This window comes from Mustelus asterias, chromosome 13 (genome assembly GCF_964213995.1).
Source record: "Mustelus asterias chromosome 13, sMusAst1.hap1.1, whole genome shotgun sequence".
Taxonomy (NCBI): domain Eukaryota; kingdom Metazoa; phylum Chordata; class Chondrichthyes; order Carcharhiniformes; family Triakidae; genus Mustelus; species Mustelus asterias.
This window is the reverse complement of record NC_135813.1, coordinates 41,543,016-41,566,177: the sequence shown is the minus strand read 5'-3', so window position 1 is coordinate 41,566,177 and position 23,162 is coordinate 41,543,016. Positions and strand designations below refer to the sequence as shown.

General features: G+C 45.1%; 1 protein-coding gene across 2 annotated transcripts in view; it reads left to right on the top strand.

The window, feature by feature from the left end:
- abca2 (ATP-binding cassette, sub-family A (ABC1), member 2) overlaps positions 1-23,162 on the top strand; it is a 551,670-nt gene that overhangs the window by 288,728 nt on the left and 239,780 nt on the right. For both annotated transcript variants that reach the window (XM_078226666.1, XM_078226665.1), the window contains one exon: positions 15,176-15,358. In XM_078226666.1, coding sequence (XP_078082792.1) covers positions 15,176-15,358 — 183 coding nt within the window. The remainder of the gene's footprint in view (positions 1-15,175; positions 15,359-23,162) is intronic.

Genomic DNA, 23,162 nt, shown 5'->3' with positions numbered 1-23,162 from the left:
CTCCGTACCCGCTCAGTCGCTGTAATTTCCTTTTAGTTTTGCAACGATCAGCATTCCAAGTGCAGCCACACCTTCGATTAATGAATCAGTAGGATTTCAAACACGCAAAATGGGAGCAGAAGTAGGCCATTCGGCCCCTTGAGCCTGCTCTGTTGCTCAACAAGATCATGGCTGATCTGCTTGTGTTTTGAGTTCCACATTCACCATCTTTTCTTTGATTCTCTTGCCTAACAAAGAGTCTTTCTACCTCTGCCTTAAAGATATTCTGTGACCCCTGCCTCCAGTGCTTTCTGAGGCAGAGAGTTCCAAAGTCACACCAACCTGTGAGAGAAAAACCTTCTCCTCATCTGTCTATTATCATTCCCTCACTACTTGGCTCACTATTGACCTTTTAATAAATCCCAGGAGATCCCAGCAACTGATTTGCTTCACTTACAGCTGATGAGCATTGTTGTGACAGCAGCAATCCGATCTCATTCATTTCCCATGTACATTATCATCTTTCACATTATTTAAGTACTTGTCCCTTCCTGAATTTTCTTCCAGGTTTGAATCATGCTGCATTTCTCTTCACCACATTTCATCCGTTACTTGTCTACCTGATGGTTCAGCAGCTTTGCACTCTACCCGCTTTGTTAGCTCTGTATCATCATCAATTTTAGCTACTGCACTTGCATCTCCTTGTTCCAGATAATTTATGAAGATGGGCAAGATTATGACTCACTCAAAATCCATTCCCAAGCGGAAGAGTTAAAATTGGTCCTGATATTTGAGCAACATCGGTAACAACTTTCATTTCTATTGGGCCTTCAGCATAACAAATTAACCCAAGGCATTTCACAGAGCTATTATTCAAGGAGATTTGACATAAGTTCAGAAGCTAGAGGAGCAGAATTAGGCCATTCGGCCCATCAAGTCTGCTCCGCCATTCGATCATGGCTGATATGCTCCTCATCCCCATTTTTCTGCCTTCTCCCCTTAACCCTTCAACCCATTACCAATTAAAAATCTGTCTAACTCCTCCTCAAATTTACTCGCTGTCCCAGCATCCACCACACTTTGGGGTAGTGAATTCCACAGATTCACAACCCTTTGGGAGAAGTAGTTTCTCCTCAACTCTGTTTTAAATTTGCTGCCCCTTATCCTAAGAGTATGACCTTTCGCCCTAGAATGCCCCACCAGTGGAAGCATCCGCTCAACGTCTACTTTATCCATACCTTTCATCATCTTGTATACCTCAATTTGATCTCCCCTCATTCTTCTAAATTCCAGAGAGTAGAGGCCTAAACTTTTCAATCTCTCTTCATATGACAAACCCCTCATCTCTGGAATCAATCTAGTGAACCTCCTCTGAACTGCCTCCAATGCCACTACATCTTTTCTCAAATAAGGAGACCAAAACTGTGCACAATACTCCAGGGGCGGCCTCACCAATGCCTTGTATAGTTGCAACAATATTTCCTTATCTTTATATTCTATTCCTTTAGCTATAAATGCCAACATTCCATTTGCTTTCTTTATTAACTGCTGTATCTGCATGCTAGTTTTCTGTGACATCAAGCACATAAGGAGATATTCAGATAGATGATCCAAAGTTTGATCAAAGGAATGAATTTTGAGGAGCATCTTAACTGGGGTGTAGTGGCAGAGAGGTTTAGGGAGGCAATTCCAGAGCTTAGGACTAGGCAACTGAGGGCACAACCACCAATAGTGGAATGAGTAAAATTAGGTTTGTGGAGGAGCACAGATTTTGGCTGGAGGAGGTTACAGAAATTTTTCTTTTTTTATTCATTCATGGGACATGAGCGTCACTGGCTGGCCAGCATTTATTGCCCATCCCTAGTTGCCCTTGAGAAGGTGGTGGTGAGCTGCCTTCTTGAATCGCTGCAGTCCATGTTCTGTGGGTTGACCCACAATGCCGTTAGGGAGGGAATTCCAGGATTTTGACTCGGCGACTGCGGAGGAACGGTGATATATTTCCAAGTCAGGATGGTGAGGGGCTTGGAGGGGAACTTGCAGGTAATGGTGTTCCCCTTTATCTGCTGCCCTTGTCCCTCTAGATGGAAGTGGTCGTGGGTTTGGAAGGTGCTGTCTAAGGATGTTTGGTGAATTGCTGCAGTGCATCTTGTAGATAATACACACTGCTGCTACTGAGCGTCGGTGGTGGAGGGATTGAAGGTTTGTAGATGTGGTGCCGATCAAGTGGGCTGCTTTGCCCTAGATGGTGTCAAGCTTCTTGAATATTGCTGGGGATGCACCCATCCAGGCAAGTGGGGAGTATTCCATCACACTCCTGACTTGTGCCTTGTAGATGGTGGATAGGCTTTGGGGAGTCAGGAGGTGAGTTACTCGCCGCAGTATTCCTAGCCTCTGACCTGCTCTTGTAGCCATTGTGTTTATGTGGTGAAACCAGTTGAGTTTCTGGTCAATGGTAACCCCAATAATGTTGACAGTGGGGGATTCAGTGATGGTTACACCATTGAATGTTAAAGGGTGGTGTCTCTTATTGGTGATGGTCATTGACTGGCATTTGTGTGGTGCGAATGTTATTTGCCACTTGTCAGCCCAAGCCTGGATATTATCCAGATCTTGTTGCATTTGAACATGGACTGCTTCAATATCTGAGTCGTCACGGATGGTGCTTAACATTGTGCAATCATCGATGAACATCCCCACTTCTGACCTAATGATGGAGGGAAGGTCATTGATGAAGCAGCTGAAGATTGTTGGGCCTAAGACACTCCCCTAAGGGACTCCTGCAGAGATGTCGTGGAGCTGAGATGACTGACCCTCCACAACCATAACCATCTATGTACCAGGTATGACTCCAACCAGGGGAGAGTTTGCCCCCTGATACCCATTGATTCCAGTTTTGCTAGGGCTCCTTGATGCCACCCTCGGTCGAATTCGGCCTTGATGCCAAGGGCTGTCACTCTCATCTCACCTCTGAAATTCAGCTCTTTTGTCCATGGAGCTGAGTGACCCTGGCGAAACCCAAACTGGGCGTCACTGAGCAGGTTATTGCTGAGCAGGTGCTGCTTGATAGCACTGTTGATAACCCCTTCCATCACTTTACTGATGATCGAGAGTAGACTAATTGGGCGGTAATTGGCCGGGTTGGATTTGTCCTGCTTTTTGTATACAGGACATACCTGGGCAATTTTCCACATTGTTGGATAGATGCCAATGTTGTAACTGTACTGGAAGAGCTTGGCTAGGGGAGCGGCAAGTTGTGGAGCACAAGTCTTCAGTACTTTTGCTGGAATGTTATCAGGGCCCATTGCCTTTGCAATATCCAGTGCCTCTAACCATTTCTTGACATCATGTGGAGTGAATTGAATTGGCTGGAGACTGGCATCTAAGATGCTGGGGACCACTGGAGGAGGCCGAGATGGATCATCCACTCGGCACTTCTGGCTGAAGGTTGTTGCGAATACGTCAGTCTTATCTTTTGCACTGATGTGCTGGGCTCCTCCATCATTGAGGATGGGGATATTTGTGGAGCCTCCTCCTCCAGTGAGTTGTTTAATTGTCCACCACCATTCTCGACTGGATATGGAAGGACTGCAGAGCTTAGATCTCATCCGTTGGTTGTGGGATTGCTTAGCTCCGTCTTTCACTTGCTGTTTTTGCTAGTTGGCATGCAAGCTGTCCTGTTTTGTAGCTTCACCAGGTTGACACCTCATTTTTAGGTATGCCTGGTGCTAATCCTGGCATGCCCTCCTGCACTCTCCATTGAACCAGGGTTGATCTCCTGGCTTGATGGTAATGGTTGAGTGGGGGATATGCCAGGCCATGAGGTTGCAGATTGTGCTGGAGTGCAATTCCGCTGCTGTTGATGGCCCACAGCGCCTCATGGATGCCCAGTCTTGAGTTGCTAGATCTGTTCGAAGTCTGTCCCATTCAGTACGGTGATAGTGCCACACAACACGATGGAGGTTATTCTCAATGTGAAGGTGGGACTTCATCTCCACAAGGACTGTGTGGTGGTCACTCTTACTGTTACTATCATGGACAGATGCATCTGCAGCTGGCAGATTGGTAAGGATGAGGTCAAGCATGTTATTTCCTCTTGTTGGTTCCTTCACCACCTGTTGTAGACCCAGCCTAGCATTTATATCCTTTAGGACCTGACCAGCTCGATCAATGGTGCTCCTGTCGAGTCACTCTTGGTTGTGGACATTGATATCCCCCACCTAGAGTACGCTTTGCGCCCTTGCCACCCTCAGTGCTTCCTCCAAGTGTTGTTCAACATGGAGGAATACTGATTCATCAGCCGAAGGAGGACGGTACGTGGTAACCAGTAAGAGGTTTCCTTGCCCATGTTTAACCTGAAGCCATGAGACTACATGGGGTCTGGAGTCAATATTAAGGACTCCCAGGGCAACTTTCTCCCAACTGTATATCGCTGTGCTGCCACCTCTGCTGGGTCTGTCCTGCTGGTGGGACAGGACATATCCAGAGACGGTCATGGTCATGTCAGGGATGTCATGGTGGTGTCAGGGGTAAAGTATGATTCCGTGAGAATGACTATGTCAGGCTGTTGCTTGACTAGTCTGTGAGACAGCTCTCCCAATTTTGGCACTAGTCCCCAGATGTTAGTAAGGAGGACTTTGCAGGGTCTTTGCCGTTGTCTTTTCCGGTGCCAAGTTCAATGCCAGGTGGTCTGTCCGGTTTCATTTCTTTGTTGAAACTTTGTAGCGACTGTTACAACTGAGTGGCTTGCTAGGCCATTTCAGAGGGCAGTTAATTACTGTGGCTCTGGACTCACATGTAGGCCAGACCAGGTAAGGACGGCAGATTTCCTTCCCTAAAGGACATTAGTGAACCAAATGGTTTTTTTTCTGACAATCAACAATGGTTTCATGGTATTCAGTTGACTCTTAATTCCAGATATTTTTTATTGAAATCAAATTCCACCATCTGCGGGATTTACCGTAGCGGGATTGAACCCGGGTCCCCAGAACATTAGCTGGGTTTCTGCATTAATAGTCGAGTGATAATATCACTAGGCCATCGCCTCCTCTGGGGAGGAATGAGGCCATGAAGGGATTTGAAAATAAGGATGAGAATTTTAAAATACAGAGTTCACTGGACTCACAGCCAATGTGACTAGTGAGCACAGGAGTGATGGGTGGACTGGACTTGGATGTGAGTTTGGATATGGGGAGCAATGCTTTGGTTGTTTATGTTCATGGAGAGTGTATGGTAAGGTCAGTCTGGAGAGAAGAGTGAGAGGGGATCTCATAGAAACTTATAAAATTCTAACAGGGTTAGACAGGGTAGATTCAGAAAGGATGTTCCCAATGGTGGGGGGAGTCCAGATTTAGGGGTCATAGTTTGAGGATAAAGGGTAAACCTTTTAGGATTGAGGTGAGGAGAAATTTCTTCACCCAGAGGGTGGTGAATCTGTGGAATTCACTACCACAGAAAGTAGTTGAGGCCAAAATGTTGTGTGATTTCAGGAAGGAATAAGATTGGGGCTCTTGGGGCTAAAGGGATTAAGGGATATGGGGGGAAGCTGGGATTAGGATATTGAATTTGATGATCAGCCATGATAAAAATGAATGGTGGAGCAGGCTCGAAAGGCCAATTCCTCCTATTTTCTATGTTTCTATATAAGTCTGGAATAGTCAAGTACATAACATCCACTGCCTTATCCTGACCAACTGCATGAGTCACACTCTCAAAAAACCCACTAAATTCGATTGACTTCCTCTTTGTTTATTTACTTGTGTCACATGTATGCTGACATGAACACTGCAATGAAGTTACTGTGAAAACCCCCTCATCGCCACACTCCGGCGCCTATTCGGGTACACTAAGGGAGAATTTAGCATGGCCAATCCACCTAACCGTTTTGAATGTGAACCTTCTTGACTATCTTTCTCTTGGTCGCCAGTTTTTAAAATAATGAATAACTGTTTGAATACATTCTACATCATTTTAAACAAGAATGAACAAAGGCATTCAAATTAAGTGCTTGCAGCACACTCGCAAGCCATCAATAGCATCCTAGCCTTTGGAATACTCTGGTGGGATTGTGATCAAGTTAGTGTTGGAAATTCATTCCGATCTTTTCATTGCAGTTCCTATATCTAAAGCATCTTCTCAAAGCTCTATTCAACTATGTCTGATGAACGAACATTGCAGTCAAAGACTCCTTGGTAGAAAAGGAATACTTGGAGACTACTGAAAGTGTCAAACAGGTTTCTGATTCCATGATTTTCCCAAGATCAATGATTAGGTGAAAGTTGAAAGCTGCAGTTTTCTAGTCGGTCAGGTTCCTGGCTCAGCCATGTGATGAAGATGCTGGTCCCTCAGCAGCACCATCTTTGGAAAACCTCCACTCGGAACCTTTCTTTTTTTTGCTCAGGGTGGACCAGTTAAACTCAAATCCATTCCCTGCTTGTTCCAAAAACCAAATTCAAAATCCAGTTGAATCCAATTCAAGGTCCCCTGAGAGAGAGACAAACAAGATCCAAGCTGACGGTGGCACAGTGGTTAGCACTGCTGCCTCACAGCGCCGGGACCCGGGTTCAGTTCCGGCCTCAGGTCACTATCTGTCTGTGTGGAGTTTGCACTTTCTCCCCGTGTCTGCGTGATTTCCTCCAGGAGCTCTGATTTTCTCCCACAGTCCAAGGATGTGTGGGTTGGGGTGACTGGCCATGCTAAATTAACCGTAGTGTCTGAGGATTAACAGGGTATATATGTGAGGTTACGGGAATAGAGCCTGGGTGGGATTGGGTACAGTGCAGACTCGATGGGCCAAATGGCCTCCTTCTGCACTGTAGGGATTGTATGACCTTCTATGACCCCACCTTGGGCTTGATCTGACGCTTGATCTTCACCAAAAGGCCGAGAAATACTTCAAGGTCAGGTTTGCAATAGCTTAGGTTAGACTCAGTGTTAATATAAAACAAAGTCTGATGCGATAGCATTGATCTAGTCCACACTGAAAATGATAGCACCAGTGGGGCAGCAGCAGTTAATTTTGTATTTCAAGTTCATCGTTAATTTACATTTGCAGTGGCAAGGCAGTTCTGCATTTGGCCATTGAGGGATTTGACACCTTAGCTCTTAAACATAATATGTCACCGCTCATTTCTAATTCATGGCCAGTGGTAAGTTAATATAACATTTCAGGTAATCATGAAAATAAATCAATTTAACAAGAAATGGGCCACTCGACCTTTAGTGAGCCTGGATTTATTTTTGCTGAGAGCAGAGGGGAAATTGAACGCATATTTTAAGGACCCTGAGTTTGAGACTGAGATAAAATTGGGAAGAGGCAGCTAATAAGGATCAGTATCAAACTGCAACTAAAATAGTCAGTGCCAAGGTATCCTCCCATGGTTTTTAATTAGTGTGTTGCATCTGGGGGGTGGGAATTATATCAGTTTTTTCAATAATTATGTTAAAATCTTTAGTATTCCTTCAGACAAATAGAAAGTGGGAGCAGTGCTAATTATCTGTACGTTTGTCAGCCTTTCACATCTGGGGACTGGATTAGTGTTCAGACAGGTGGAGAAATCCTGCTTCTTGTCTGCTGCCCATAAGGATGATGTGGAGATGCCGGCGTTGGACTGGGGTAAGCACAGTAAAAAGTCTCACAACACCAGGTTAAAGTCCAACAGGTTTATTTGGTAGCACAAGCTTTCGGAGCACTGCCCCTTCATCAGGTGAGTGGGAATTGTGTTCACAGGTGCTGTTTGTGAACACAACTCCCACTCACCTGATGAAGGGGCAGTGCTCCGAAAGCTTGTGCTACCAAATAAACCTGTTGGACTTTAACCTGGTGTTGTGAGACTTCTTCCTGCCCATAAGGATCCCAGGTAAAATGAGTTTGGACTATTGTGGTGCAATTCTGATTGGTGCAGGGCCCACTGCAAACATAACCTACAGTGCTTAGCACAGCGCCGGGGACCCGGGTTCAATTCCGGCCTCGGGTCATTGTCTGTGCGGAGTCTGCACGCTCTCTCCGTGTTTGCGTGGGTTTCCTCCGGGTGCTCCGGTTTCCTTCCACAGTCCAAAAATGTATAGGTTAGGTTGATTGGCTATGCTCGGTTGCCCTTTCGTGTCAGGGAGATTAGCAGGATACATGCGTCAGGTTACAGGGGTAGGGCCTGGGTGGGATTGTTGTCGGTGCAGGCTCGATGAGCCGAATGGCCTTTTTCTGCACTGTAGGATTCTATGATTTGGCTCTAAGTGACCAATTTCAAAGGATGATTAGTGAGGGAATTGGCAAAAAAAGGTCTACACCGTACTGCAGTGGATTGTGTGCCAGAATGGAGGCTAAGGCATATTATTGCAGCAGAGTTGTTTATTTTGTATCTAATTCTCCTATAGTTGTGCTGAGTGTTTGAATGGTTAGCATGTTGTCAACTGTGATTGGATGTATCTCTGGAGGTTTCATCGTATGGTCTTTTTTTCTTCTTTTATGAGACGTGGCTTCACTGGCTAGGCCAACATTTATTGGTCATTCCTAATTGCCCTTGAGAAGGTGGTGGTGAGCTGCCTTTTTGACACACTGCTGACCCGAGGGTTAGGTACATCCAGAGTGCTGTTAGGGAGGGAGTTCTCAGATTTTGACCCAGTGACAGTGAAGGGACAGCGATATATTTCCAAGTCAGGATGATGTGTGGCTTAAAGGAGAACTTCCAGGTGCTGGGGTTCCAAAGTATTTGCTACCATTGTCCTTCTAGAATCTGGTAGTAGTTGTGGGTTTGAAGGTGCCGTTTAAGGAGCCTTGGTGAGTTCCTGCAGTGCGTCTTGTCAATGGTACACACGGCTGCTATTGTGCTTCAGTGGTGGAGGAACTGGATGTTGTGGATGGGGGTGCTAATCAAGGGGACTGCTTTATCCTGGATTGTGTCGAGTTTCTTGAGTGTTGTTGGGCTGCACTCATTCAGGCAAGTGGAGAATATTCCAACACACTCCTGACTTGTAAATGTTGGACAGGCTTTGGGGGGATCAGGAGGTGAGTTACTACTGCAGGATTCCTAGCTTTTGATTTGCTCCTGTAGCAACAGTATTTATAGGGCTAGTTGAGTTCAGTTTCTGGTCAATGATAACGCCCAAGATATTGATAGAGGGAGTTCAACAATGGTAATGCCACTGAATGTCAAAGGTCGATGGTTGGATTGTCTTGTTGGCGAGTGTCATTGTCTGGCATTTACTTGCCACAACCCTTCCATCACTTCATTGGTGACCGACAATAGACTGATGGTGAGCCTCCAATCACCCCACCCTGTCGAGCAGTCCAGATACAACTAATGATGCACCAAAAGTGTTGAAAGAAAATAAAAATAAAAACATGCTTGTTGAATATTCCTCCTGGATTGCCAACAAAAGTGTCCTGGAGACTTAGGGTGGGATTTTACGGCCTCGTTCAGGCGAGATCATAAAATCGTGCCCAAGGCCAATGGAGATTTCTGTTCTGGGAACCTTGCCCACCCTGATTCCTGGAAGGGCGAGGTGTAGGGCTTCGGTCTTAATTCCTGATGCAGTCAAGACAATTCTGGAGCGATAGCAACCTGAGTATAGAGGCAGCTTTGCTCTGCATCTAATTACTGCACATGATTTGGGACTAAAATGATGCTGACACTGACTGCGTAGAATTAAAAAATGTTCCAGTCCCAGCGCCAACATCCTATAACCTGATGAGTTCATGCAAAAGAAATAGTACCTATCCCTCACAGTTTGCTTAGATGTGAATTTGTCAAGGATTAATATCAGAGAAAGATGGTTACGCATTTCATAAGGAGTTGGAGCTAGAAATTAGCTGGCAGATCCAGTCAGTTAATTGAGATTCTGGCACAAGGAATACTGTCACTATTTATTTTATGGATGTGTTCACATTACTGAAGAATTATTTGTTATTGTGTGTCCCAATGGTGTTGTTCAAAAATGTTGTTGGAAGCCGCTCGTTGGTAAAGGATGTGATTGCCCTAGAGGGGGTACAGAGGAGGTTCACCAGGATGTGGCCTGGGATGGAGCATTTGAGCTATAAGGAGAGACTGGATAGGCTTGGATTGTTTTCTCTCGAGCAGAGAAGACAAAGCGGGGGGGGAACGTGATTGAGGTATATAAGATTATGAAGGTATGGCAGGGTGAGTAAAGTTAAAGTTATTTATTAGTGTCACATTGGTTTACATTAACACTGCAATGAAGTTACTGTGAAAATCCCCTAGTCATCATGGTAAGGAGCAGCTATTCCCCACGATTGATGGGTCAATCATGAGGGGGCAGAGTTTTAGGGTAAGGGACAGGAAATTCGGAGGGGATTTGAGAAAAATACTTACACTCGGTGGGAACCTGGAATGTGCTGCCTGGGAATTCAAATTCAAACACTTTGTTTAATAAAAAACTAACTTTTTGACCAGTTCCAAGCAATGATGGGATGAAGGTCTGTGCGCACTGTTTTTGCAAAGGAGCAGACTTCTGATCTCAAATATGCCAACCAGCCACCAAATGGAAGCTCTCGACTTGTCCACGAGAGAGGATAAAGCATAGATTGGCTCTGACAAAGGGTCATCCAGACTCGAAACGTTGGTTCTTTTCTCCCTCCACAGATGCTGCCAGACCCGCTGAGATTTTCCAGCATCTGTCCTTGTGTTGTTAGTCATTCTATTGGTGGAGTATTAACTGCACCAGCCAATGAGTTGGAGGCAGGGCAGGGCTTGGAGCAGAGCTTTCTGCCAAGAGTCTGTTTTACTGCAAGCAAAGTTGTTACATAATGCAAGTTATATGGATGAATGCCAGTAGCAGCATAATAGGCTGAATAGCCTCTCATCATGTCTTACTGTTCTGTGATTCTATGAATATCAATCCCAGTCACTTATAGCTATGTGATCTTCAGGGGAGATTGACAGCAGTGTTACCCAATCACCTCCACTTTAGCTGAGAATGTTATTATCACTTAATGCAGCCTGCTACTATATCGTTGCATTGTTATGAAGGAAGATTTTGCTGCCTGATCCCAGCAGATGTGTCTACAAAGCTCTAATCCCAAACCTCTGAACTGCTTTTTGCCTTGAGCAAGGCTCTGTATTTGCCACAGATCCATGTAAAGTTTATCTTATAGTGAATGCATTGGAGAGGGTGTGGAAGAGGTTTACAAGAATGGTTTCAGGAGTGAGAAACTTCAATTATGAGAATAGATTGGAGAGGTTGGGACTGTTCTTCTTGGAGTGAAGGTTGAGAGAAGATTTGATCGAGATGTTCAAATCATGAGGGGGCTGGGCAGAGTCAATAGGGAAAAACTGTCCCCCTGTTCATCCAGTATGAGTTTTAACAACACTTTTTAAACTCTTACTGTGTTTACCCCAGTCCAATGCCGGCATCTCCACATCATGACTACCCTGTTCATCCAGCAGAAGGTACTCTTCAGTTATGGGCAATAAAATGAAACAAAACTTACTCCAACAGATAAATCAAAGAAAAAGGTTTAATAAAGAAACTTCATTACTCCAATGCTTGCGGCTGACCCTGGGCCATTCCAAGCCCCCCCCCAAAATTCCCAACAGCTTGTTTTATACCGAGTCAGCTGGTCAGCTGACCATCACATCATTTTGTCATTGGTTGCCTAGTTTACTGGGTCAGCTGACCCTTACAGCTTGTTACCATTGGTCACACTACAACAGATCCAGTGTTATCATTGGTTACATTCTAACAATTCCATCCCCCCCTCAATAATAAATGGATCAAAAATGAGAGGGCACAGGTTTAAAGTGATTTACAAAAGAATCAAATGAGATGTGAGAAAAAACTTTCATATGACGAGTGGTTCAGGTCTGGAATGCAGTGCCTGGAAGTGTAGTGGAGGCAGGTTCAATCGAGGCATTCAAGAGGGCAAGATGTGTATTTGAATAGAAATGTGTAGGCGTATGGGGAAAAGACAGGGGAATGGCACTGAGTCATAATGCTCGTATGGAGAGCCGGTGCAGACATGATGGCCAGAACTCTACCACCTCGCCCGTCACGGAATCGGAATGGGCGAGGGTCCGACAATAGGGATCTCCATTGACCTCGGGTGGCAATTTCCGGTCTCGCCTGAGGGAGGCCGTAAAATCCCACCCAATGGGTCAAATAGCCCCCTTCTGCGCTGTAACAATTCCAGTGATTCTCTTTGATTTTCATATTAATAAAGCAATACAGCTCTGATGACATGTCACACGGACAAGAAACATTAATTCTGTTTCTCTCCCTGCAGATGCTGTCAGATCTGCTGAGATTTTCCAGCATTTTCTGTTTTTACCTCTAATCAGTTAATGCTGTTTTTTTTCAAAGTTAACTCTCACTTGAAATAAGGTGAGTTTTCTGTGCTGTGAGAAACAGAGTTAATGCTTCAGGTCAATGGCTTTTCATCAGAACTGGGAGAAGCCAGCAAAAATCGAGACAGGGAGAAGAGGCACTGAGACAGTGGGAGTGAAGGGAGTGTGGCAGCTTTTTTGAGGTTGGATTTCCAAAATCTCTTCCATTCACTAGGTTCAAACTGATCACCAAGAAACCAACATTTATTGATTTTTGTATATTTGTGTCACTTGTTGCAGATGACGCTTCGCTGGCGATGGGCTGAATGGCCTGTTCTGTGTTGTAACAATTCTGTGATTCTGTGATAAATGAGGAATTAGTGTTACTTAAACTTGGCAGGCAAACAACAGGCTTATATATTAACAAAGATTTTTCTACCATTCACAATTTTCTGCTTTTATTCTCAATGTGATCAGCTGTTGTTAAGGGGTAGGTTTTGGTTGGACGGCTGGTTTGTGATGTAGAGTGAAGCCAACAGCATGGGTTCAATTCCCAGACCGGCTGAGGTTATCCATGAAGGCCCACCCCCGCCTTCTCGACCTTGCTCCTTGCCTGAGGTGTGGTGATCCTCAGGTTAAATCACCACCAGCCTATGGTCACCTGGGACTTTGGTGACATTTCATTTCAATCAGCTCTTGTTGCCAGTTAAAGCATTGTCAGTTTTCATAATGAAACCACAATAGAAACATCGAGTGGGGTGGAATCCGTATCAGATTTTGGCTTTTCTCTTAAGTGACAGATTGATTGAGTTTTTTGAAGGGGTAACCAAGAAGGTAGATGAGGACAGTGCAGTTGATGCTGTCTACTTGGAGCAAGGCCTTTAACAAGGTACCGCATGGTAGGTTGTTGCATAAGGTTAAATCTCACAGGATCAAGGGTGAGGTATCTAAGTGGATACAAAATTGGCTTCTTGACAGAAGTCAGAGGGTGGTTGTAGAGAGTTGTTTTTCAAACTGGAGGCCTGTGACCAGCGGTGTGCCTCAGGGATCAGTGCTGGGTCCACTGTTATTTGTCATTTATATTAATGATTTGGATGAGAATATAGGAGGCATGGTTAGTAAATTTGCAGATGACACTAAGATTGGTGGCATAGTGGACAATGAAGAAAGTTATCTCCAATTGCAACGGGATCTTGATCAATTGGGCCAGTGGACTGACGAATGGCAGATGGAGTTTAATTTAGACAAATGCGAGGTGATGCATTTTGGTAGATTGAACCAGGGCAGGACTTATTCAGTTAATGGTAGGGCGTTGGGGAGAGTTACAGAACAAAGAGATCTCGAGGTACATATTCATAGCTCCTTGAAAGTGGAGTCACAGGTGGACAGAGTGGTGAAGAAGGCATTCGGCATGCTTGGTTTCATCGGTCAGAACATTGAATACAGGAGTTGGAATGGCTTGTTGAAGTTATACAAGACATTGGTAAGGCCACACTTGGGATACTGTGTGCAATTCTGGTCACCCTATTATAGAAAGGATATTATTAAACTAGAAAGAGTGCAGAAAAGATTTACTAGGATGCTACTGGGACTTGATGGATTGAGTTATAGGGAGAGGCTGGATAGACTGGGACTTTTTTCTCTGGAGCGTAGGAGGCTGAGGGGTGATCTTATAGAGGTCTATAAAATAATGAGGGGCACAGATCAGCTAGACAGTCAATATATTTTCCCAAAGGTAAGGGAGTCTAAAACTAGAGGGCACAGGTTTAAGGTGAGAGGGGAGAGATACAAAAGTGTCCAGAGGGACAATTTTTTCACACAGAGGGTGGTGAGTGTCTGGAACAAGCTGCCAGAGGTAGTAGTAGAGGTGGGTACAATTTTGTCTTTTAAAAAGCATTTAGATAGTTACATGGGTACGATGGGTATAGAGGGATATGGGCCAAATGCGGGCAATTGGAATTAGCTTAGGAGTTTTTAAAAAAACAAGGGCGGCATGGATAAGTTGGACCGAAGGGCCTGTTTCCATGCTGTAAACCTCTATGACTCTATGTACTGGGGGCAATGATTGGATATTTAAATGAGTTATTTTGGAAGTGTGTGCAACATGCCCTCCAGAGACCTCTGGGCAAATTGATGTCTTCCTAGAATGATCAGAACTATGCTTGTTGTAATTGACCTTACTCAGAGAGGATGCATGAACGGGCAGCGTGGGAAACAAAATAAAATACACGCTGCTATAGCAAGCATTAGAATCACTGCACTATAGTGCAGAAGGAGGCCATTCAGCCCATCGAGGCTGCACTGACAACAATCCCATTCAGGCCCTATCCCCATAACCCCATATATTTACCCTCCTAATCCCCCTGATACTAAAGGGGCAATCTAGCATGGCCAGTCAACCTAAGCCGTACATCTTTGGAGTGTGGGAGGAAACCCACGTGCAAACTCCATGCAGTCACCCGAGGCCTGAATTGAACCCAGGTCCCTGGTGCTGTGAGGCAGCAGTGCTAACCGCTGTGCCACCGTGCTACCATCTGTGGTCATTGGCAGGGGAGTGGTGAAGACTCACTATTGAGATAGAGCACAGAGTATTGTATTTAATGTGTTCCGGAGATTGCACTGGATAGCAAAAAAGGTGACCATTTAGCCCATCGTGCTTATGCTGGTTTGACTCTTTAAGTTGACCAATCTACTCCACTGCCGCATATCTGACATAGTGCACAAAATGTATCCCTGGTCCAATATCAATAGTACTAACTGTTACTGTTCTGACCCAGGAAATAGAAGAATGAATAACTTACAATTTCCTGCTGTTTATGTCAAGTTTTGTCCCCTTCCTGTCCTTGTTTCCAAAATGTTGGTAATATTGAAGTGGGGAAATGAGACTCAATGTTTTATTGGGACAATGGTTTGTGTTTCAGGAACATCTTCTGGGAGGCTGGAGAAAGCTGGAAGGAGGACTGATTCATAAGGCACTGAGTGACCCTGAGAGAGTGACACACAGACAGATGCTTGTCCAAATGCTGGCCCAGGCTCTCGGCCTAGCAGGATCCAGTAACTCCACAGACAGTTATGACCCAGAAGCACTTGTTGGAGAGATGGAGGTAAAGTAATGGAAGAGCGATGATTAGGCTAATGTGTTAAAAAACAACATTCATTTTCCAGGAGTTAAGTTACAAACTGAGTACCTCAGCAGCTTCTATCTGAGGCTATCATTGGGAGCTTTTCTGAAAGCATAATAGGTTATATTCTGATAATGAGAAATGCCTGATAGCCTTTATTTATTTATTTATTTATTCGTCACAAGTAGGCTTACATTAACACTGCAATGAAGTTACTGTGAAAATCCCCTAGTCTCCACACACTGGCACCTGTTCGGGTACACTGAGGGAGAATTTACCAGCACGTCTTTCGGCCTGTGGGAGGAAATCGGAGCACCCGGAGGAAACCCACACAGACGCGGGGGGAACGTGCAGACTCCGCACAGACAGTGACCCAAGCCAGGAATCAAACCCGAGTCCCTGGTGCTGTGAGGCAGCAGTGCTAGCCACTGTGCTGCCCCTATAATGATAATGAGTATGTGGATCTAAGTGTGTTGGGAACCTAATAAAATTGTTAGCAATGGAGTGGAATAAGTGACTCGATAAGTCGCAACTTGTGTAAAATTCCATACTTAACCTCAGCAGAGCAGTTTGCTACCTCACTACTCTAATTTACACAGAAAGACTTGGGAGGCAGTAAACTGCTGGGATTGGAGCTACATAAATCATTTAATGGAACAAGTCATTGCTCTAATTGCAGAGCCATACATCAACCACTTTCTGTTAAGTCAAGTGCTTTATTTCGTGTGGTTTACTTAGACATCACAGCACCAGGTTATTAATTCATCTCAAATCTCCTAATCTTGATTTGATCCACTTTCTGATCCCCACTCCTCCATTATCTTAGGATGCAGAATGAGTTTGATATTCGTTAGGCAATTGCTTCCTCCATACCTCATCACTTATGCTCATGTAACATGAAGAAAATGGGAGATGATTTTGATGGGTGAGATTGGGTGCATGAAGGGAGTTGAATCCCCAAAGAGTGACGCTGGGTCAGGATGACAACATCCCACCCGGATTGGGTTGAAGGTGAATCAGGTGTGCTGCTATTGGGTAAGGCATTTAGCTATCATAATAGATCATTCAGTCTTATTTTTACTCAATTCTGGCTTTAACAGCCAGTGGACCTATTTCCTGACTTGTCAATAACTCACTAGCATCACTGAGGCGAGCATGTAACATGGCTATCTTCTGTGAAAGGGTGGGAAGCCTTTGATCAGTGAAAGTGAAGAGCTGCAGCCATGGCCAGATGAGAAGCTGCTGTTTATAGTACTCCTTCATCGCTTGATAGATTATTGCCAACTTCTTGATAAGTACTTCACCTGTCTAGCACTGCACTCACCTTCTGCAGCACTTCTCTGCTTCAGTGGCATGGGAGCAACATATGATTCCACCTTCCTCCTCTTCTGTGGGGCTAGACGAGAAGTAACACTTGCAGCAGCTGCCTTTGCCTCAGCCAGATGTGTCTCCACAGGGCAGAGGGAATGGACACACAGATTCAGTTGGAAGGCAGCGAGACCCTCAGCTGAGAATCTACAGGCAGTGAATCAACTCCTAACATGTCCTTCATGTTTTATTTATTATTTCATGGGATATGGCCATTGCTGGCAAGATCAGCACTTGTTGCCATCTCTACTTGCCCTTGAACTGAGTGCCATTTCTGAGGCAGTTAAGAGTCAACCACATTGCTAAGCATTTGGAGTCACATGTAGGCCGGACCAGGTGAGGACGGCAGATTTCCTTCCCTCAAGAATATTAGTGAACCTGAAGGGTTTTTCTGACAATCGACAATAGTGTCATGGTCACCATCACTGGTACCAGCTTTTAGTCCCAGATTTTATTAATTGCTATGGTGGGATTTGAACCCATGTCCCCAGATCTTCAGCCTCATCCTCTGAAATACAAGTTCAATGACATCATCTCCCGCTGCACAAGACATGCCTCAGGAAACTTGGCGCTCTCACCCAGGTCACCACTGATACTTGCAGCTTTCTGGAACAAGACGCCCCATGTCCAGTTGAGCAGATGGGTAAGTATTACCAGTGGCTGTCAAGTTGCCTATTACTGGTCAGTGCCTCTTCCTGAGATTTTGTGCTTGCTTCCTCTGCAAAAAGAGAGGGGAGTGTGCAAAGTGGTTTGTGTGGAGAGGAGAGAAGACAACATTTGTGGAGAGCAATTATGAAGCATGATTGTGGGGAAAATAATGAGTGAGAGTGTTGGTTATGCAGATAGAGATGCAAGGTCATGGAGAGAGAGGAATGAGTGGAGCTTGTTTTTGTTTATTCATGGGATGTGGGCAATGCTGGCTGGGCCAGGATTTGTTGCCCATTCCTAATTGCCCTTGAGGAGGCATTTAAGACTCAACCTCATTGCTATGGATCTGGAGTCCCATGTAGGCCACACCAGGTAAGGATCCTTCAGTTAAAGAGTCACAGCAGAGCCCGCTGGGGATTTCCCTGGGTTCCTGATCTGGTAAAGGTCCCGTAATTGGGGTAGAGGCAATGTACTCAAAATTCCATCCAATGTCTTGGATCTCTTGTTGGAGGGGGAAAGGGACATGGTGAACAGGGGTAGCACTCTTTGACGGGAAGTAAAAATTGGATGTATGGTTGGAAAGATGGACATTTGGGAATCTCTTTAAACCAGGAAAATGCAGAGGGTCGTGCTGAGCAATAATCTGAAGTGAGGGGAGCAAGGCTTACTGTGCCTATATGCATGTTTTCAATGACTTGTGTACAAGGACTCCCAGGTCCCTTTATACAACAATATTTTCTAATGTATCACCATTTAAGTAATTCTCTGCCATTCTGCTTTTCCTTCCGAAGTGACTAATTTCACACTTATCCACGTTATACTGTGTCTGCCATGTGTTTGTCAACTCAGCGTGTCTACATCACCTTGAAAATGTCTTTATTTCTTCCTCATCGCTCACAATTCCACCTATTTTTATGCTGACTATTTGTTTTTATAAGGGATTAAGTACTTGAAGGGATTTAAACATTTTGAACGGGTTTCCATGAACAGGAGTATTTTAACATTGTAAAAGTTGTAGATGTTTAGAACTTTATTTCATTTCACCATGGCTCTTGTGTCTGTATGTGTTAGGTCCTAGGTGATTTGGAGGTTGGAGCAAATTGGCCTTGCTTTATCTGTTAGTTAATAACCTCTCTCCTGCTAATAACTCTTACTACTGCCAATAAACTGTTATCTATGCTAATAAGCCTTACTATTATTAATAAACCTTACCAATACCATTAAACTCTATTGATACCAATAAATCCTACCAATACTTAATACACCTTACTAGTAGTAATAAATCTTGCTTTACAAAAGGAAAGCATGACTCACCAGTTTATTCCCTAATTTAGGTAAGAATGACCACCAGCCAGTCACCTACCTGCTTCCCTGTGGTTTCACACCTCTCTTTCTTTCCAAGCAGGGGCTCTGAACCCACCCATTGGAACAGCTGCTTTGCATTCCACTGTCTTCTTGGAACCATAGAATCCCTACAGTGTAGAAAGTGGCCATTCAGCCCATCTGGTCTGCACTAACTTTCCGAAACAGCATCAGACTCAGACCTTCCTGTTCACCCTGTCCATGTAGCCCCACACACTTACCATGGCTAATCCACCTAATCTACACATCCTTGGATACTGAGGGCCAATTTAGCACGGCCAAACCACTGTGGGAGGAAAATGGAGCACTCGGAGAAAACCAACGCCGACATGGGAGAACGAGTAAACTCCACACAGTCACTGAAGGCTGGAATTGAACCTAACACTGAGAGGCAGCAGTGCTAACCACTGTGCCACCGTGCTGCCCAGAAGTCTCTCTCTCTCTCGCTCTCTCCATACTTCTCTTTTCTCCATGAAGATATTCTTTAAGACCTATAATTTTAACTGAGCTTGATGTCGTCTGTGTTTCTCTCTCTCTCAATGTCGCTCAGGGTCAATATTTGTTTGATAGTAGTCTTGCAAAGTGACTTGGGGCATTTTAACTATGTTACCCGGCACTATATTAATACAAGTTGTCATTTGACAACTCACAAATCGCAACTGCCAGTTCAAGTGAGGAACTTTCCCCACACCCATGGTACCTGTGTCAGTCCATTGTCTGATTCATATGCTGAGTGAATGAGAATCTGTTTAACAGTGCAGGTATCAATATCTTGAGGAGGTGCTAGTGGAGAATCATCATTATGTCAAGTTTGCCATATGAGATACACCAACAAGTTCATTGCTTTGCCTTGAGTTATTAATTGCTGTATTCCGAGGGATTACGACTTGTGATCCCACTTTAACTTAGTTAAGACATTATGAAGGGTTGGGGGCCATGGATCTCCAGTGGACCTTTCTGGGAGTTGAGCAGGACAGCACTCACGATCATAGAATCCCTACAGTGCAGAAGGAGGCCATTTGGCCCGTCGAATCTGCACCGACCACAATCCTACCCAGGCCCTACCCCCATAACCCCAAGCATTTACTCTAGCTAGTCCCTCTGACATTAAGGGGCAATTTAGCATGGCCAATCCACCTAACCTGCACATCTTTGGACTGTGGGAGGAAACCGGAGCACCCGGAAGAAACCCACGCAGACACAGAGAACGTGCAAACTCCACACAGTGACCGAAGCTGGGAATTGAACCCCGGTCACTGGCGCTGTGAGGCAGCAGTGCTAACCACTGTGCCACTGTGATGCCCCAATGTTAGTGATACCTTATTGATTTTATGTTGCAGTGTCGATGATTCACTGGGTCTGGGAAAAAGGCCTCTCTCAACCTTCGGATGTCTCAAAAGTGTGATACAGCTAATGAAATACTTGCCAACACCTAGGTGCAGTTGAAATGTAGACAATTGTGGCAGGCAGTTTGCACCAAGCAGGGCCCTCAAACAGCAGTGTGTTAATGACGAGGTAGTTTGCTTTTTTGTGATGTCACTTGTGGAATAAATGTTGACCAGGAAACCAGAGACTGAGTCACAGCTGACACCTCGAGGGAGAGAGACTGCCTGTCACTGCCTCCTTGCTTTGTAGATCAAGCACCTTAAAACAATTACTCAAAATCAATTATTCATTGCAAAGTCATGAATATTGGTAACGTTGTGCTGATTAGGGTCAGAGGTCTAGAGAGAGGAGTGGATATTAGAATCACTGCCTTATTCTGTGGTCCCGTTTCTTTTGAAATGGGATGAGTTGCTTCTGATATTCCGAATTGTGACTCCAGCTTTCCTCAGGTTGTCCAAGATTAAACTATCCTTCATGGAGAGAGCTGTGTGAGTTTTAGTGTTTATAATACTGCTTCAGCTCAATGTCTCCTGGGTGTGATTCACTACTAAATGCGTTTGGATGAGATTGTTTTTTTGTAGAAGTGGCTTGGAAACCGCAGCTTATAAATCACCTAGCATATAAAACAGCCCCATTTTACCAATCCCAATAATCATGTTTTTGCACATACCAGGAATGGAATTCTCTGCCCCCGGCCTCCACCAGTATTTTATGGTCCCACCCAAAGTCAATGGACTTCTGACTGCCCCAAGACATCCCTGATATGCATCCCGCCTCAGTGAGATCAGAAAATCCCGACCTTGGTTCACAAGTCTGTTGTATGAGGGTCTGGCACACAAATGGTTAATGTACGACTTAGTAGAGGACTGCCCACATAGTGATGTAAGAGAACACATGACACAAACCTAGAAGTTAGTGTAGTGTTGGACAGAGCTGTGTGTAGAAGCAAGCATGGAAACAGCTCCTGGCTTAGACCTTTATAGTACCTATGTCGACAGCTTCGAGCAGTTAATAAATACTTACATTTGAACTACTTCAGCCGACAAATACTATGAGTTTGACCGACCAGACTACACCCAAAATCTTAGAACAGAGTCGACTCCCCTTTTAAGCCATAGCATGTTTAAGTTTATTTATTAGTGTCACAAATAGGCTTACATTAACACTGCAATGAAGTTACTGTGAAAATCCCCGAGGCCATGCTCCGGCGCCTGTTCGGGTACACTGAGGGAGAATATAGCATGGCCAATGTACCTAACCAGCGCGTCTTTCAGTCTGTGGGAGGAAACCTACACAAACACGGAGAATGTGCAGACTCTGCACAGACAGTGACCCAGTCAGGAATCAAACCCGAGTCCCTGGTGCTGTGAGGCAGCAGTGCTAACCACTGCGCCACCGTGCCACCCACATTACACTCACATTAGCCATCAACCTCAGTTTTTCAATCTAGATCTGCATTTGGCCTGCTCTTGATTGGGACAGCAAGCTAGTGATTATATAGCTGGCAACTCTGACACCCTGACTTTGGTTATTCTTCCCAAAATGGATGTGGTGAATCACAATTGACCTATGGCCATTGAGTTGAATCCTAACAGAGTGCTGCCTTTGTGCTGCCTGCTCTGTTTCTGTGAGCAGACAGTGCTTCCCTTGCTCTTCATTGGCATCAATGGAAGTTCAATTTCCTTAGTGACTTGCACTGGTTAAAACAAACCTGTGCCTTTTCAAGGTGAGGTCCATTTTGGAGCAGATGTATGGAATCATCCTACAAATGAATTTGACGTGGTGAAGTGTGAGGAATAGCTGATGATAGGAGAGGTATCCAGATTTTCAGATGTTGTGCTGCACTCTCAAACTCACCTTTGAAATTAACCATCAATTGCTATTTGCAAAAGAGAGTTTCAAATTTCTATCACCCAGAAGGGGCAACTGACGCATGGGAACATCACCATATGCAAATACCTTTCCAGGTCACTCACCATCCTGACTTGGAAATATATCACCGTTCCTTCACTGTCACTGGGCCAAAATACTGGAACTCCCTCCCTAACAGCACTGTGGGTATACCTACACAAGCAGTAATACAAGATGATGGATCACCGTCAACACAGTGACAGTACCCCATCCATCTCCCCACACATTCCCAGTGACAGAACCCCATCCATCTCCCCACACATTCACAGTGACAGTACCCCATCCATCTCCCCACACATTCACAGTGACAGTACCCCATCCATCTCCCCACACATTCACGGTGACAATACCCCATCCATCTCCCCACACATTCACGGTGACAGTACCCCATCCATCTCCCCACACATTCACAGTGACAGTACCCCATCCATCTCCCCACACATTCACAGTGACAGTACCCCATCCATCTCCCCACACATTCACAACGACATTAACCCATCCATCTCCCCACACATTCATAGTGACAGCACCCCATCCATCTCCCCATGCTTTCACAGTGACATTAACCCATCCATCTCCCCACACATTCACAGTGACAGCACCCCATCCATCTCCCCACACATTCACAGTGACAGCACCCCATCCACCTCCCCATGCTTTCACAGTGACATTAACCCATCCATCTCCCCACACATTCACAGTGACAGCACCCCATCCATCTCCCCACACATTCACAGTGACAGCACCCCATCCATCTCCCCACACATTCACAGTGACAGTACCCCATCCATCTCCCCACACATTCACAGCGACATTAACCCATCCATCTCCCCACATTTTCACAGCGACATTAACCCATCCATCTCCCCACACATTCACAGTGACAGTACCCCATCCATCTCCCCACACATTCACAGTGACAGTACCCCATCCATCTCCGCACACATCCACAGTGGCAGTGCCCCATCCATCTCCTCACACATTTTGTGGCAATGCCCCATCCATCTCCTCACACATTCACAGTAGCAATGCCCCATCCATCTCCTCACACATTCACAGTAGCAATGCCCCATCCACCTCCCCACCCTTTCACAGCGACAGTACTCCATCC